Source organism: Hylaeus anthracinus, unplaced genomic scaffold (assembly GCF_026225885.1).
Source record: "Hylaeus anthracinus isolate JK02 unplaced genomic scaffold, UHH_iyHylAnth1.0_haploid 12001, whole genome shotgun sequence".
NCBI classification, from domain to species: Eukaryota; Metazoa; Arthropoda; class Insecta; order Hymenoptera; family Colletidae; genus Hylaeus; species Hylaeus anthracinus.
In genome coordinates this window covers 8,295,090-8,311,135 of record NW_026534348.1, presented here as the reverse complement: position 1 = coordinate 8,311,135, position 16,046 = coordinate 8,295,090, and the positions used below count along the sequence as shown (strand labels likewise).

The window sequence follows — 16,046 nt, the reverse complement described above, 5'->3', positions numbered from 1 at the left end:
AATAATAATAATAATAATAATAATAATAATAATAATAATAATAATAATAATAATCTGTCGGGTACGTGACAATCGCGGAATGTTGGTTATCGTTAGTTCCCGAGTCTCCTCAAATATTTCCCGAGTTCTCATCTACAATTGACGCTTATCTATCGTTTATGTTGTTTGATTGCAGAATACGAGAGACTGGTCGTTGTACTTATTGGACTGTGCCTTCAGCGTTGCTATCGTCGGTACCTTGGTCGTGTTCGTATGGAGGGGTGTTTGGATACTTATCGATCTCTATCTATTCCCGGATGATCGAGAGTATTCTGCGATTGGATCCCTTGTAAGCGACAATTTCTTTTTCTTTTTTTCAAATAACGCCACTTTCGCCCGTACTCTAAGACCCATTCGATTCTATAGAAACTAAGTAGCAGAGCAGTGGACAAATCTTCATTACCAAATAAAGTAATTAATTTAAAGGGATTAAGGTTATGTAAATTCAATTCATAGTTTACTCAACAGACTGTTTACGTAATAGAAATAAGAATAGATAAAAACGATTTTTGTTTTATCCGATAAATCTAATTATCGCGTATACACCGTGGAAAACTTTCCGTAATCTTGAATCGTATTTCGATAAATCTACAAAATCGCTCCTTGGACGATTTTCTCCTATCGATAGACGCGTGTCGTCGGGTGTCATTAACAATCACGTGTTGAACGACATTTTGTAACGTGCCACCTACGCGCTGTACGCGAGCGGCACGCTGTTGGTCCGATTGTATAATTGAATATTCGCCAATTGCATGATTGCGAGGGCACATGACAAAACTGTTGATGTATGTGTAAGACACTTTATTGCAGCTCGCATTTACTTGTCTGAATATGGTGTGGAGAACGCGGTCAACGAGAGGATTTGTTTAATTTTTCAATAATGACGATCGTTGATCTCCAGGACGCCCTGTGGACGCTATTAACGTTGCTTTTGCCGTGTCTTATTCCAACCTAAATTACCTCCTATTTTATATTACAAACAAACAAGATGCCTCGGAGTCTTGTTCAAACGAGGAACCCAAAATCAATCTTCTACGTACTCGTCGCTTGCATTCGTACACGGTAACAAGTTTCCTTATTTATGCGAAAATTCCGTTGAAAAGAAAAGGAAAGAAAAAGAAAAGAAAAGAAAAGAAAAGAAAAGAAAAGAAAAGAAAAAAAAAGAAAAGAAGAGAAATGATATTCAATTGGCGCCACGTATTCTCTGAAACAATAATAACTTTCTCGCGCGCAAAGAAATCCCGATTTTGGTTTGACAGGCAGCGTGATAGATGATCAAAATCAAAAAATGAAAACAATTTGACGCGACACGACGGGACCCGACGCGACGCGACGCGACGCGGCGCGACGGGTGTCTCGCCGATTAAAGTATTCGATAAGAGATCTAGAAGCCGAGCAACTATAAACGGTCTTCGACGTGAATTCGTTATCTGAGATCAATGAAACACCGCACGAGCGATGAAAAATGTTACGAAAATACTATAGTTAGTTGTACTAGCGAACAGAAATAAATCGTTTTTCAATTTCGCTGACCATAGTCGCGAGAGTCTCGTAAACAAATTTTGTGGCGTCAAGCTTCTTTCCTTTCTAGACGGAATAACTGGCGTTTCATTGTTATTTATTGTTACTCAAAAATAACATCGGATAAAGATCGAAGACTGGTATCGGATGCGATACCCGATATCGTTCTTCCGGGAATCCTGTTACAATTGTTTCGACAAGCACGTTTTACAATCAACTCCGTTTGAAATTCTTAAAAGAAGTTTCAACCGATAGCGTTGCGCGATGATCGCGGCAACGTAAATTCTCAAGAGGGTCGATGATTGCGCGAGGGTCATCCAATTCACGCATTCGCTCGATCGCGATGCTGCTTTAAAACAGTGAAACACGGACACCGTCGCGCATCATCGTACTCATCGAGCAAACGGATTCGCTGAAATCCCTAACCAACGTCGACGGAAACTTGGACGTCATCGACGAGCGTTTTCCTCATTCGCGGCGACTACGACTGAATCGAATGGGAAAGATCGCTCGTCGTATCTCGTACGACGAGCCATTTTCTCGCCGAAACCGTAATCGACTGTAAACTCTAATCGACCCAACAAGGTATACCGCTGGGTACAAAGAAAGCGTACGAAAGTGCAGGCGACAAATATTTTGTTTAAATCGAAAGCAATGTCGGTCATCGCGTGACGCGCGTCGCCAAAGCGATCCCAAATCGATAGACCTAACTAATCGACTGCCAGTAATTCCCACGTGGTTACGGAGCGATAGATATAAATCAAATTCTACGAACGCATCTTAACCGTTGGCATGTTCAATTGCAGGCCATCGGGTATGTGATAGTAACGGTGACGTTTTCTCTGCAACCGCTGATGCGTTACGCGTGTGCCCGTCTTCAGGGCCTAGCCCGTTTGGTAGCAGCGGATGGTTTCCTTCTGCTTAGTTTCCTGGGCACGGTGAACGTTTGGCGCGGCATTTGGAACGTCCTGGATCTCTGGCTGGTCCCGGATAATCCGGAACTATCCTGCTGGATCACCCACGTGGGATGCTTCGTTTTCCTCGTACTTCTTAACTGCAGCAACTCCATACTCGTGCGCGGCGTTTATATCGACGCCGAAGAAAAGGACGGCAAATGCGTCGCATTCCCTTGCCACTATCTTCGATTGTTCTTCAAGGTTGGTTAACGAAATTGGAATTGAAATCGAAATCGAATCCTTCCCATCCATCCTCGCCTTCTAATGATAATCCCGAAATGTAATTGTTATCGCGACTGCTGTTACTCAACTACTTTGTCTAGCTGGCAAACTTAATGACAACCTGTAAAAGATCGTTTAATTCGGACAAAAATGTCTGTTCCCGTAACAAAAGCATTGATCGGTATTCGATTTCAGGTCGAACGCGAAAAGAAGGAAGCAAGACGACGAAACCTACTGGTGGCTTCGAAGGATTTTCGGCCTCGGGCAGATGCAAACGCAAAAGACACCGAGAACGGGGCGCTCCTGCCGAACAGTACCAATGCCACTTCCGGCGCAGCCGCCGCTGCCGCCACCACCACTATCTTGCCAACGAATCCTGAATCTCTCGTTTAATTCAAACACCGAAAGATATGGCCAGAATTCGACACGACGTCGAAACTCTCGTCGATCGATTATTTATCACGAACATCGAACAAGAATAGGACTTTCGATAAAGGTAGAAGACACGTGAGAAGTTTGTGCTCTCGGACAGTGATCGTGCAGTCAAGTTCGCCGCGAGCACTTGTTTACAAACGCTTCGAATGGATTTCGCGTTAAAGTCGCAAACAAAATTTGTAAAGCGAAACGACGCGACGAGCAAGCGTAATACGGTGCGAGTTCGATAAACTCCCGGTGTTATAAAAAAATGGCTAGGTACTCTTCGGATCTTGGAATTAACTTTTTCATAGTCTCGTAACTATAGCTTTGTTCTCTGTTGTAAAACTGCTCGCTGATAATCTTGGAGAGATTATCGTTGAAAAATTGATTTCCGTGCATAATCTTGTTAAAATTTAAAAAGAAAAATGGCGACTTGTTGGGAGATCTCAGCTACAAGACGGTTCGTTATCCTTCGCAAGATAGAACGAATGGTGCCGAGGGAATTCGTCCGTTATCTCCGCTGACACTTTCCCTCTGACTCGAGCATCTTCCGGTGAACATTTTTCGACTTGTAAGACGTTATTTTCTGTGGCGTTCTTAACTGTACCATCGAGTTAGAGATTCTTTTCATTGCTCTCTTTACTGGTCGTAGCGCGTGTCAATATTTGATTATCGATACCGAGACTTTATCGAACTACTCTTGTTACGGTCTTAGACAGACACACGGATAATCCTTTAAGAAACCGATCGAATTAGACTAACAGGCAGAACCGGACGATTACGAGCGGACAGGATCGATGAAGAACAAGGACTATCGGAGCAAAGTGTGGTGATTATTTGGTGAACAGTTATAAACGAGTGTAAGAATAATCGTTCAATGCATTTGTACGTTGTACAGATGGAACTCACTGTACATAAATAATTAGCGTGATCGATCCCGTGCGATCGAGGGCGCATCGTTGCGAGTATATTAACACGGCTAAATACTACCGTGTAAGATGAATGTAGGCATCCTTCGTCCTTGTAGGTGTACGCACAGGTATACGTAATATATCGTAAGTTATACGGAAAATAAGAAGATGGAAGCGTGCATGTACGCATACAGAGTTATGTACGTATACATACTTTTATACGATACTATATCGCGCGTAGGCGATTCGGATGGAGCGATTCTATGGAGAAAATCATACTTGGATCGTTATACATTGTATACTAACGTGGACCGCCCTTTGACGAATTGCGTTGACGATACGAGGTTGTGAAAATGACTCGTTCAACGAACCGATCGATTCGTATGAACGTTCAACGAACAATTAATAATCCTTGTCGAAATGAGAACCGTTTCGCGAAGGTTCCTAATTATTATTCGAAGGGGAATTCAGAGTCGATGAACTCGCGAACAAACGTTTGTTAGCTCCGTCGTGATTACGTAGGATTTCATAGGATTTCTAGTCATCGATACGTTAGTCCCGCTTTCATCGTCGATGCCTGTCGACCGAACATATCGAATTTATTTTTGCGACACTTATTACTTTATCAAAGCGTAACACTCGCGATCCTAGCGTTAGATGAGACCTTGATGATGACAATGGTAATAGACTGGACGCGATCATTATAAATGGGTTATAACCTTCTTACCCGCATCCTGTACACCCCGCAGATTTTGCTCTTGTACGCCAATTACGACGTCATGGCGTACTAATAATTAATTAACTGGAATAATGACGGGACAATGGGCGGCTGGGCACATCGATGGGGAAGTGGTTAGTTCGACGATAAGCGGCTTGCCCTCCTGGCCTACATTTAATATTTTACAATGAACAATGAACAATGCGCCAGCTGTCGGGGCCGGACTTTCCGGTTTTCCAGCGACGTTCAACGTGGAAAACCGGAAAATCGATCGATCGTTCGATCGCGCGCGACGCCCGGGAGAAATCGAACCTAGTCAAATTATCTCCCGATAACGTTCAAACTCGCGTCGTACAGCGACTCGAAATCGTTATCGGCGGCTGCGAACTAAGATGTACAGGGTATTTCATGATAAGAGAAGCAATAATATATTTATATGCTGGTATATGCGACTTTTAACACGGAACGTTGATTCAAATAAAAAGAGAAACAGAGAAGCAAATTAACCAATTTTTAACCCGTCACACCGTACTTATTTGAAAAGTCTCTTTCGAAATTTCGCTACTACACCGTCCCCCGTCGACGCGTCATTTAAAACGACTAAAAACTCGACCAAGATCGTTGAGAGAACGAAACGATCGGATTGCGAGAAACGAAGGGCGAAGGACGAATTAAAAGTACGGCGGATTCTCGCATAGGCACGTGATCATATCCCCGCTTTTGGTTTTTTGTGTATTTTCAAAAAGAAGCGCACACAGCTCTGTTTAGTTTCGATCAACTTTTCGAACTAGTTGCAAGATCGTGTATCAAATGTATTACAGAAAACAGACGAATTAAAGATCCTGGAAGAAATGACAAATCATACCGGATTAATCAAATATTGACCGACACTGTATACGCTCTTGGCTCGTGGTAGATTTTGCTTCTTTCTCCTTACGATATATGTACATCATACGTATCTCTAAAATTCGATTCATCACAGAAAGAATACTTGGGAAGAAATTCAACACGTAAACTCATACAAAGGACTCGCCGTACTTGAGAAGAGTCGAGTTTAGGTATACGAGATGTACATACGATACATGTATATTATCGCAGGGGTCGCGTCCGCCGCGGCCGCTCCGATCGATTCTCGATCGATCGTAATTGGATTTTCGTCCGTGGAGTGGGGAGTCTATTTGAGGCGTCGCGACGCCGTGGTGCAATGATCAGATCAGAATCAGTCGGTAGGTCGCATCACGGGAAAAGGTAAAGTGCCGTCAAAGAGAACGAGAGAAATACAGTAGTCGCAACCAAGAAGACGAGTAGAATTTGCATTCGATTTGTATAAACGTCCGTGCGTCACCGAAGCGTTTCGGAGTTTCACGAGTTAAATAAGTGACGTGTTTGCAAGGTGATTAGCTTCCTCTCGCCCTTAATAGAATGGCAGCGGACGACCCCCTCCGCAACGAACCTTTAGTTTCCGTTGAGTTCGAGGTCTTTGGCAAGGTGCAGGGTAAGCATACATTTTCTTATTGGCCAAAAGATTATCGCGTATACGCCGTAATCGGATCGGCAATTGAATGCCCTGCTTTGTCTTTACAAACGATTCTCTCTAAAGGTAATATGAAAGTCGAAGAAAATCGTGGGATACCCGTTAGCGTTAGAGTCAAGTGTCATTTGTGACTCGTGAGATACCACCACCGTTGCGGTGTGAAAACGACGAAAGGTACATAGATACGAAGATCATAGTGACGCGAGGAACCTTCGATTAGTCGTTTCTTTTATTCAAAAGCGGATGTACCGGGAACGACTCGGAATTATCTTAAACGATATCAACTATCAAGTCGGGATGCCTTCGAGAAAGCAAAACAAACTGACCACTTTTACCAGTTTAATTAGTTCGGTATCCGCGGTTTGTTTTGCTAAACGCACGAGTCGGCGTCGCCGGGGACGGCGTCGACGCGGTGTCGAATACGTAAACATTTTCACATTGAGCCGTTTAATCGCAGTCTAACGCGTTTTCAGGTGTATATTTTCCAAAGTACGTGAGGGACATATGCCAACAACTGGGGATTTGCGGTTGGGTGAAGAACAGCAAGACCGGCACGATACTTGGAAAAATGCAGGGACCACGCGCGCTCGTCGATCAAATGTGAGTTGCGATCTCTTGTCAACGGAGCATTTACAAACTGTCGGGCGCCAATTGGCAAACAAAGTGAAAGTTCATTTTTATTGAAATTTATCTGTTTCTGATTACCAAGAAACAGATAAAATAAGACGAATGTACACAAACGTTTCGCCGCTCCAGTTTTCGTGCCGTCACGGAAGGGACACAAATTAGCGGAAAAGCCGAACCGCCGGTGCGGTGTACAATTATACCGGAACCATGGCGAATTTCCATCAGAGTTGGCAGCATCTTTATCTATTTAATCTATTACAGGTACAAATGTCGAACAACGAATAAAAGAAACGACTTGAAATCGTTACATATTAAATAAAAATTATAATTTCGATAGAAAACGATATTACGTTTCACGTTACGTTGGTGAAAAATGAAAACATATATGGACGATCGAATAAATAAATCGGTAAATCTTAGTGTTATTCGTATACATACACCTATATTGTACGATAGATACGCGCGTACCTCTTTTGTCTCTAAGTTGTCACTGTGCTCCTTATTCGTAATTTCTTCTTACAACATATACGTGTACGTATGCGTATGGGTACGCGTATAAATAATTTCTTTATCATCTTTTCTCGCGACTCGCGATATTTGCCGCTCTAACTAATCCCGTAAGTTCCGTGAATCGGTGACACGACACGTGCTCGCTCTAACGCAAGCCCACGAATTCGCTGCTACCTTAGGAATCGCGTGACCTTAGCCACAAATTGCCGAGCGACGGCCATTAGGTAGTTGGGCCTGACTTTAATAACGATACTAATGAAATAATGACGCGCGCAGCGTCACTTGTCTCTTTTCTTCGCAAGTTATATCGCCGAATTACACGGACGCGTTAATACGTAGAAAATGCAGAACCGCACGCGGTCGGCCGTGCACGCTCTTGTACCAATCTTTGATAGGCAACACTCCGAGAAATAATATTATAAAGCGAAAGGAGAATTACAAGATTGACGTTACGCTATTGTCGTAACGCTTCGGATCGCGCGAACTGATTTGAAAAATTATTTCAAGAGTCGAGTCACACATTTTCTCATTTACGCTCGATTACAAGACAAACATCCCGCGATAGATGATCTTTTAGCAAGCGAGAAACCTTCGGATCGCGATATAAAAATAAATATAAAGTGCGTAACTGCGTACTGGCACGGGTATGATAATTAGAAAACAACGTACCACGAGGCCAGTTTCGCGGTCGGATCCGTGGCGCTCGTGAACCTGAAGTTAAAGAAAATAGCCCGGTCGAGGACGAAACATCAGACTCTGGCTTCTCCCCAAAAAGAAAATCGTCCAAATAACATCTACTCGGTGCAGTCTGGATCCAAAGTACTCTTCTATGTATAATATTATTGTCTCTATAGAAACGCATAAATCGAGAAACCTTTCTTCAAATTACTTTCTTCAAATTACGTAAGAAAATTAACGAAGATCGGCCGAATCCGTTGCAATAACGATGACGATAAATAATAAATTCGATCGGCAACCGATCGGTAGCTGGTCCGTGTTGTTGTCACGGGACAGCTGATCAACTTTAAAGAGCCTAGTTCGATACAGCTGCTTAAAATATCCGAACTCGGTCTGATTAGCTGCTAATTATAATCGCAAAGAACATTTGAGATCACAGCCGCGGCCGTCGTCGCAGATAGGCCCACGTACAACTCGCACACTTATTGTTAGCCGATCGTTATTTGGCGAGTGATAACTTTCGCATCACCGCGACCATCGACGTCGAGACGCAAACAAACAAGACACGAACAAACTGTCAAGTGTCCCATTTAATTTAACACTTTCGACAGCTCTCGTGTGCTCATGCGTCACGCGGCATTCCACGCACTCACTTTTTTCCAGTTCTTCTCTTTTCTTTCCTATAATGTAATATAATGCTCGATTACAGTGTAAATTAACCACGCGAGACCGTATGCTCTTCGAAGAATTACAATTTCAAATCTCAAGACCATTCAGCACTCGACTAACGCGATAATAAGGACACGTGGAATGCAAGCGAGCGACAGTGATTTCGATGCGTGGAATGGAGGTGCAAATGATTTCACGCGAATCGCGATGAATCGCGATTAAAAAATAGACAAGATAGGTTTATTCGTTTCTCGTTAAATCGTCAAAATTTAAATTATAGAATTAAATATTTTACAATCGACAAATCGACATTTAACCCTTTTATCAAATAAATTCCTACGCGTTAGATACATAAATAACTTGAGATATAACCAAAATATCAACGTGTGCTTATAAATGTTGAGCGATAAACGTTCATACGAACATTACGATAATTTAACGAATGGTTTATAGTTATTTATTTGTTATGACGTCAATGAAATTAAGTTTCTTTGTTTCAGGGCACAATGGTTGACGGAAGTAGGAAGTCCAGGTAGCGAGATTGATCGTTGCGAATTCACCAATTGGGAAGGCGTTAGTAGGCTACAGTACAAAGGATTTGTCATACGTTTTTAATAAAATTACGTTTTTTCAACTTGGCGTATCATTGGGAAATGAATCGACGATACGCGTTTCTCTAAAACGGACCAAAGCCCACTGATACAGTTTACAATTTGCAGAAATCAAATTTTCATTCGCGCAAGAATAATAACCTTGCAATTATGTATGCGTATGGACTATTTCAAACAAAACTGTTATAAGATTGTTAATAACACGCAGTGCCCGATTGCTTCGGTAAACTTCGAAATTGTGACATTCAAAAGTATAATCGTTGAAACCACACGATATTAATATGTAAAAATGTATGTATGTATGTATATATACGTGCGTGTGTGCGTGTGTGAATCATAAAACAAGGTTATCGATCATTTGGCATAGATAAAGAAATCAAAAAGAGATATTATTAACTGACAGTGAATTTAAAACAAAATCAAAACACAGGCGTATATATGTATTTATTAAATTTATTCCTCGCTACAAATTAAGCTTATTTTGAACCGTCTGAATATCATGTTGTACGTTCGTAAATGAACGTTGCATCTAACATCAATTGCACGAGATGATAATCGGAATGAGTTTCGGGTAAATACCTAGAAATTCGTCTTATCAATTCCATGGTATCGTTGTTTGAACAATTTGTACAAATTACGTCTGGTACGTCCTGAAAAGAAATAATCGCATCTATTATCAATAGTATTAATTAGTAGAAAAGAATTACTTAAAATAAATTTAATAATATATAGCAACTTACAAGACTCTCTAGGTATTTGGTGAGGGCAGGATTTATACAAGAAATTTCCTCCAAAAGATCGGGTGTTCTCGACAGATATGTCATCACTCTCCTTCCAGCGATCGGTAGAAGATTCGCTCCTAAATTCTCTAGATCGTTTACTGCTGTTACAACCTATTTAGAAATGTCAAATATGAAATATAACTGAATTAACTCCGTACGGTAAAGCATACGTTCGATACAATACACGAACTCTATTAGCTCACCTCCTCAGCTAATCGATCAAAACCATTCACATACAATTGACAAACTTGGTGTATCCTCAACTGATCGTTATTAATTTTCCAAATGGATGCCAACATTTGGCATTTGCTCATCCACTGAATAGCTTCGATTGAACTTAACGTTTTAGCATCCGTGGTCTCTTGATGAATGAAATCCATCGATGCAGTAATTATCCGACATAAAAATTCAAATCTTACGCTGTCCCTTTTATCATCTCTATACCATGTGAACATTACTTTATCTGTTATAGTTTGGAAAAAATACGGTTGCACCTATATGTTCAAAGTTAAACATATATATTGCAATTACAGTTACAGTTACTATTTAAAGTTTTTGCTTTATGCAATATTAGAATTTTACTCACCACAGACTCGAATAAACTGTTTAATGGTTTTGTTACTTTTAGGTTAAAATATGCCATCATGTATAAAACATTGGCAATTTGTACATGTAAAATTATTAGATCATACCAAGCTGGTGCTTGAGAAATAGCTAATGTAGCAAATGGTTGTGGACCGAAACTACATCCTTCCCATATTTCTTCCGACTTCACTACAGCATTTTCACCAACTTCGAGCACTTCAGACTAAATCAAAAACTCGTTAAAATCTTATTTAACTAATTTTTATAGTATAACGATCGCACAAAATGTTGAACCATTTCACTTACATCGATGAATATTTTGAAAAATGTAACGCAATGCAGTAAAAACGTAACCGATTGTTCATCGGATAAACCAACTTCTTGTACGCACAATCTCTTTTTTGGTAGTTTTCCAAGCTTATTCATTAATTTTGCAATTGCTTCCATTCGCTTTTTTATATGAACAGACCACAACAGACAACATACACCTATGTATAGAACAACATCGTATACTTGAAGAAAGCAAGAAAATCGTACGTATATTTATAAATTTTTATAAATGGTTGCCATTTACCATGCCTCATATGTTTCATTGGTATTTGTCGTAAAGTGAATAATGCAGCTTTTAAAGATTGTAATTGCGAAACATCTTTATTCCATGACATTGCGAATTCCCAACACAAATTAGCTAGTAGAATGCTACTCGACAAACTGTATGGAAAATGACGTTTCAACAATGTAATTTGCTCTGAAAATATTTTAAAAATGTATAATACAATTTTCATGTTAAAATAGTACAAAATTAAAAAACGTTAAAAAGAATGAAAGCATAAGAGTAAAAGAACTTTACCTAAAATGCAAATACTGGCACTGGTTTCCTCTTTCGCTTTGTTATCAATTTCATTGGAAGTCGTAGAATATATAGTTGGGTCCTGTTGCGAAGCATCATCAACATTACTATCTTTATCTAAGGAATTGATTACCTCCGATGAGTCATTTGTTAACTGCATTTGATTAAATTCGATATCTGCAGTATCTACTAATATAGTCGGATCAATGCCCGTAGAAGAAATCCATTTTGCAACAATCTCCGACACAGAACCTACATATGATACACGAATAACATTATACTAAATAAAAATATAATCAAATATATCTTATAATTCGATTACGTATACCTTTTCCTCTCGAAAGAACTGATCCTAAAGAAATATCGAATTTTACAAATGGTAATGCAAAAAATTGTGTTGTCGTATCGAATGGAGGTGGTTGGCTAAAATGAAATGTCGCTATAACAGTTACGCAAGTACTCGTTAGCAATAAATTTAATTACCAATTACCTTACAATAGCATCTAGAATTGTAATGTCTTCAAGATTTCCAATGAGTAATGTAAATTGACAGCTGTCTTTAGTAACGTTTTCCCATTCGCTTGATAAATTGTACGTCTCGTTATCTAACTTTAAATCGTTAACACGATCTTCGACTTCCTGTACTTCCGTTAAATTATTCTCATTTTTAACATCTTTCTCTTCTATATCGTTATTGTCTTGACTTTTATCAACACACTTTTCTTTATATTTTTCTAAGGACATAGCAACAGCTCTACATGCTAAGGCAGCACTAAGAGCATTAAATGGATTTGTTGAATCGGAAAGGATATTACGAACATTTTTCCACCATAAAGATATTTCATTATATTTTGCACATATTTCTTCAACATCTGTAAACGTTAAAATGAATGTCACGAAAGTGACAAATTGCCTATCATAGAATATTACCTGTAAGCAACTTTAAAACTTACTAGCTATCGAACATATAGCATTCACGAGCTGCGTGAATTGTTTTAGTTCTGCTCTTAAGCACATCTGTCTTTTCTTATTAAGCCAGTAGACCAAAGCAAATTCCATTAAAACAAACGGTTGAATATTACTACTCACAGCAGCTTCTCTCCAAATTTCAATTCTATTGTTTGAATATATACATCCTTCGTATATTAACTGAGCTGAAAACCGTATTGAACAAAGTAATTTAATTAAAACATTGATAAATATAACACCTATTTCTAAAATCATGCGTTGATATACTTACAAATTTGAATTTTTTTTTCTGTTTTTAAATCTTTTTTAATATTTATCGATCCAACTGTTCCAAATTCAAAGCAAGATAAAAAATCTAAGAAAATTTTACCATCTTCTTTAAATTTTACTTTATTTTCCATTTTAATGTTTCTACATTTAAAATTACTTATCGTATCAGACAATTTAAAGATTCTATGGATTTCTCGCTCTGAAGTTAATAAAATCGAGGCTAAATCTTTACTGGTCAGTTCATCGATATCTGCAATAAAACTATGATCTCCGAGATTATCATTATTAGACCTAATGTACTTATAAAATTGAATCGCTTGCTGCAACTGCATTGTTAATAAATAAAGAGTCTTTGCCATATGTTCCATCTCCTCCTTGTCTGTAACGTAGACATTCAATATACTTAACAATGTTTTGAATCGTCTCTAGAGAAAAGCGTAAATAATAATAATAATAATAATAATGATAATAAATAATGTACCATATTCGTCTAGTTTCTTAATAAAACAGTTTGTGGCTGTCAGCAAAGCATCAGGTGTAATGTTTTTATTTGTCATCAACATTTCTATTGTTTGTACTCGTATTTCATTAGTTTTTAAATCTGTACACACGTTATGGATATTTGACACTAATTTTTCTTCGTCGAATTCTTCTTCGCGTAAAAACGTCTTTAATTTTTTAAGAAGATGTATGTCGCGTGCCCTTTTACCATTCTTACTATTAAGTGCGAAGTGGAATGGGACAGTAATTTCTTTGAGTCCACCCAATGGATCCATAAAAACACACGAATATTGCGGTTTATTCTTTGGTAGGTGTATATTATCATTCGTACCAAAAAGTCCATAATTGATATAAAGTAATCTACATTTTTTACATAAAGTTAACCCAGTATGAATTCGCACTAATTGTTAACAAATACATCTGATAAAACTCACGTTACTCACCGTCCATGTTTACTAGCAGTAAACGTAGTAATTTTAGGACCTTGTTGTGTACTCCATATTTCTATTACACCCTTCTTTGGAGCATAAATAACTAAAAATAAAGCAGTACGCAAATGCGATGCTTGTTTAAATTTTCCACCTGCCCTGTTTGGACCGGAATGTTTTTCTTCCTCAGCTTCAATCCATCCGCATTGGGCATCACGATAGCCTTTCCACATTCTCGTAGCTATACCATGCCTATTATCTATTAATATTACTCTACCCATTATGTCTGCTATTACCGATAACATTTTATTTGGACTGGATACTATCGAGTAACCCTCGCGTGTAACATCACTTAATCCAAACCTACAAGTCATTTGCTCAATTGGTTCATGAGTACTCGTTTTTGGCGCCTCAAACGACGTCTGATGTTTCGAATTCGAATTCCCCCAATTAAGTGGAAACCAACTGAGAAAATAAAACAGAAATTTTTTGCGTTAAGTTAACTGAATGAGAAACGATCACAAAGATTTTTGTCGGTAAAAGTTACAAAACTAATTCCATCGGGACTTTTAGGATTGTCCAAATGTAAATTAGGATGACAATGAAATTAAGAAAAATAATGTTGTGCGGAAAAATTCAATTTCAAAGTTACTATTATTATAGTTATTATTAATATCAAATAAGATGAATAATATACTTTAGCAGCTTTCTTACAGGTTATATATCCTTTGATACTAAATGCATAACATGAATTTATTATGCAACACTCACGGAACAGCAGTTCCAATAGCATTTGCTAATTTGCTGGCCATTGCTATCGCAACATCGGATAACACTGGAGCTGCGCTACCCTCTAATGCATAATGAAAACCAATAAATGGTCTTTTACCAGTTGCGATAACTAAACTATGCTGCGGCGCGCTAGATCTGTAAGATGCGTTATATCCACCACATATCGAGGCTGTCATCAAATGATCAAAACTATTTACAGAAGTACTGCCAATTACTTCTGAATCGTTTATAATATCCTGATTTTTGTATCCCCATTTTTTATACGATAAAGTTGTGATAGGTGGTAAATCATCGCACTTCGCTTGAACTGTAATGATAAAATATTATCATAGCTGCAATATGCGTGTTATTCTAATTTTCAATTTTTTAAACATAATTATATTGCTATACCCCTGGCCAAATGATTTCGGCATGCACGTAACGTTGAAAATAAAGGAAAACCTTGTAATATGCATACAACGCTATTGTAAATTACGTGTAGCTCTTCTGCTAAACCATTGTCTCCTGCGTGTTTAGCAGAACGTAAAGACTGGCATTTCAATCCTATGACAGTTTCATTATGAAGTTGTTCTCCTAACAATAGCGCGCCTGTCTGTATAATAAACAAATATTTTTATACCAAGAGACCTAACTTGAATCATTATATCATCATGACATCATTATACATATGTATTTATGTACAAGCAACACTAATAAATATCAAGTAAAACTTACTTCTGTGTAAAATCTAACAAAACCAGTATTGAAACCAACTATAATACATGTCCAGTCTGGATTAGGACCACCGCTAGCTTTTCCCAACGATAACAAAGGCAAACAAATCACAGATGTTATCCATTCGCTAAAAAATACTTTAGATATGTAGACATATTTACAAATAAATTTATAATATTATAGGTATAAAATGTAATGAAATGCTCGCGCAATAAAGACTCACTTTGGTTCTTTCGCAACTTCTCCGTACCATATCATGTGAAATTTAGTTTTTGTCTCATCTGGTTCTAACGAATCCCACCTAGCTGATATGAAATTACAATGCTAGATATTATTGTATCATTAGTTTTAAATTCAATGGATTGTATAACAATCAATGGATACGATCGGGCAAAGGACATATGTACATAAAGCAATACATACAAATTAATATAATCATCTTTGCGTTATACGCCATAGCGAGGACATCTCCTGCTGACGAAAGCGATATAAAACAATCTTGAAGCGGTAACTCGTTCGGTGGAATGTCACCTAAAAAATTGGTAACATTGACATGTGTCATACATTTAAACAATATAAGAAAAGAATATAGCAACTTACATTGTCTAATAGAATCACCGAAAAGTACCTCCTTAATATTACTTGTATTGGTTAGATTTGCAATTCCCTTTATCTGACAAGACATGTCTAATCGATTACATCAATATAATTATTTCACAAGCTAACAATTTTATTTCGTTTT

General features: G+C 38.4%; 3 protein-coding genes across 3 annotated transcripts in view; 2 read left to right on the top strand and 1 right to left on the bottom strand.

Moving 5' to 3' along the window:
- Positions 1-3,140, top strand: part of LOC128891360 (uncharacterized) — a 6,531-nt gene extending 3,391 nt beyond the window's left edge. Inside the window, exons 2-4 of the mRNA XM_054150801.1 lie at positions 176-328; positions 2,367-2,717; positions 2,934-3,140. Coding sequence (XP_054006776.1) covers positions 176-328; positions 2,367-2,717; positions 2,934-3,131 — 702 coding nt within the window. The 3' untranslated portion in view covers positions 3,132-3,140. The remainder of the gene's footprint in view (positions 1-175; positions 329-2,366; positions 2,718-2,933) is intronic.
- A 2,821-nt stretch (positions 3,141-5,961) lies between these two features.
- LOC128891396 (acylphosphatase-2) lies at positions 5,962-9,883 on the top strand. The gene is made up of 3 exons (XM_054150849.1): positions 5,962-6,279; positions 6,792-6,918; positions 9,303-9,883. Exons 1-3 carry the CDS (start codon positions 6,207-6,209, stop codon positions 9,415-9,417), a joined length of 315 nt encoding a protein of 104 aa, XP_054006824.1. The 5' UTR covers positions 5,962-6,206; the 3' UTR covers positions 9,418-9,883.
- On the bottom strand, positions 9,840-16,045 carry LOC128891340 (rab3 GTPase-activating protein non-catalytic subunit). Its single transcript, XM_054150755.1, has 19 exons — positions 15,905-16,045; positions 15,728-15,835; positions 15,528-15,609; positions 15,305-15,431; positions 14,981-15,182; positions 14,570-14,897; positions 13,814-14,263; positions 13,351-13,730; positions 12,871-13,248; positions 12,584-12,784; positions 12,121-12,502; positions 11,959-12,053; positions 11,631-11,882; positions 11,355-11,528; positions 11,087-11,268; positions 10,782-11,003; positions 10,399-10,689; positions 10,154-10,306; positions 9,840-10,063 (listed from the first exon to the last, which is right to left on the bottom strand). The coding sequence occupies exons 1-19, from the start codon at positions 15,987-15,989 to the stop codon at positions 9,911-9,913; spliced, it is 4,245 nt and encodes a 1,414-aa protein (XP_054006730.1). The 5' UTR covers positions 15,990-16,045; the 3' UTR covers positions 9,840-9,910.
- Position 16,046: the final 1 nt, after the last annotated feature.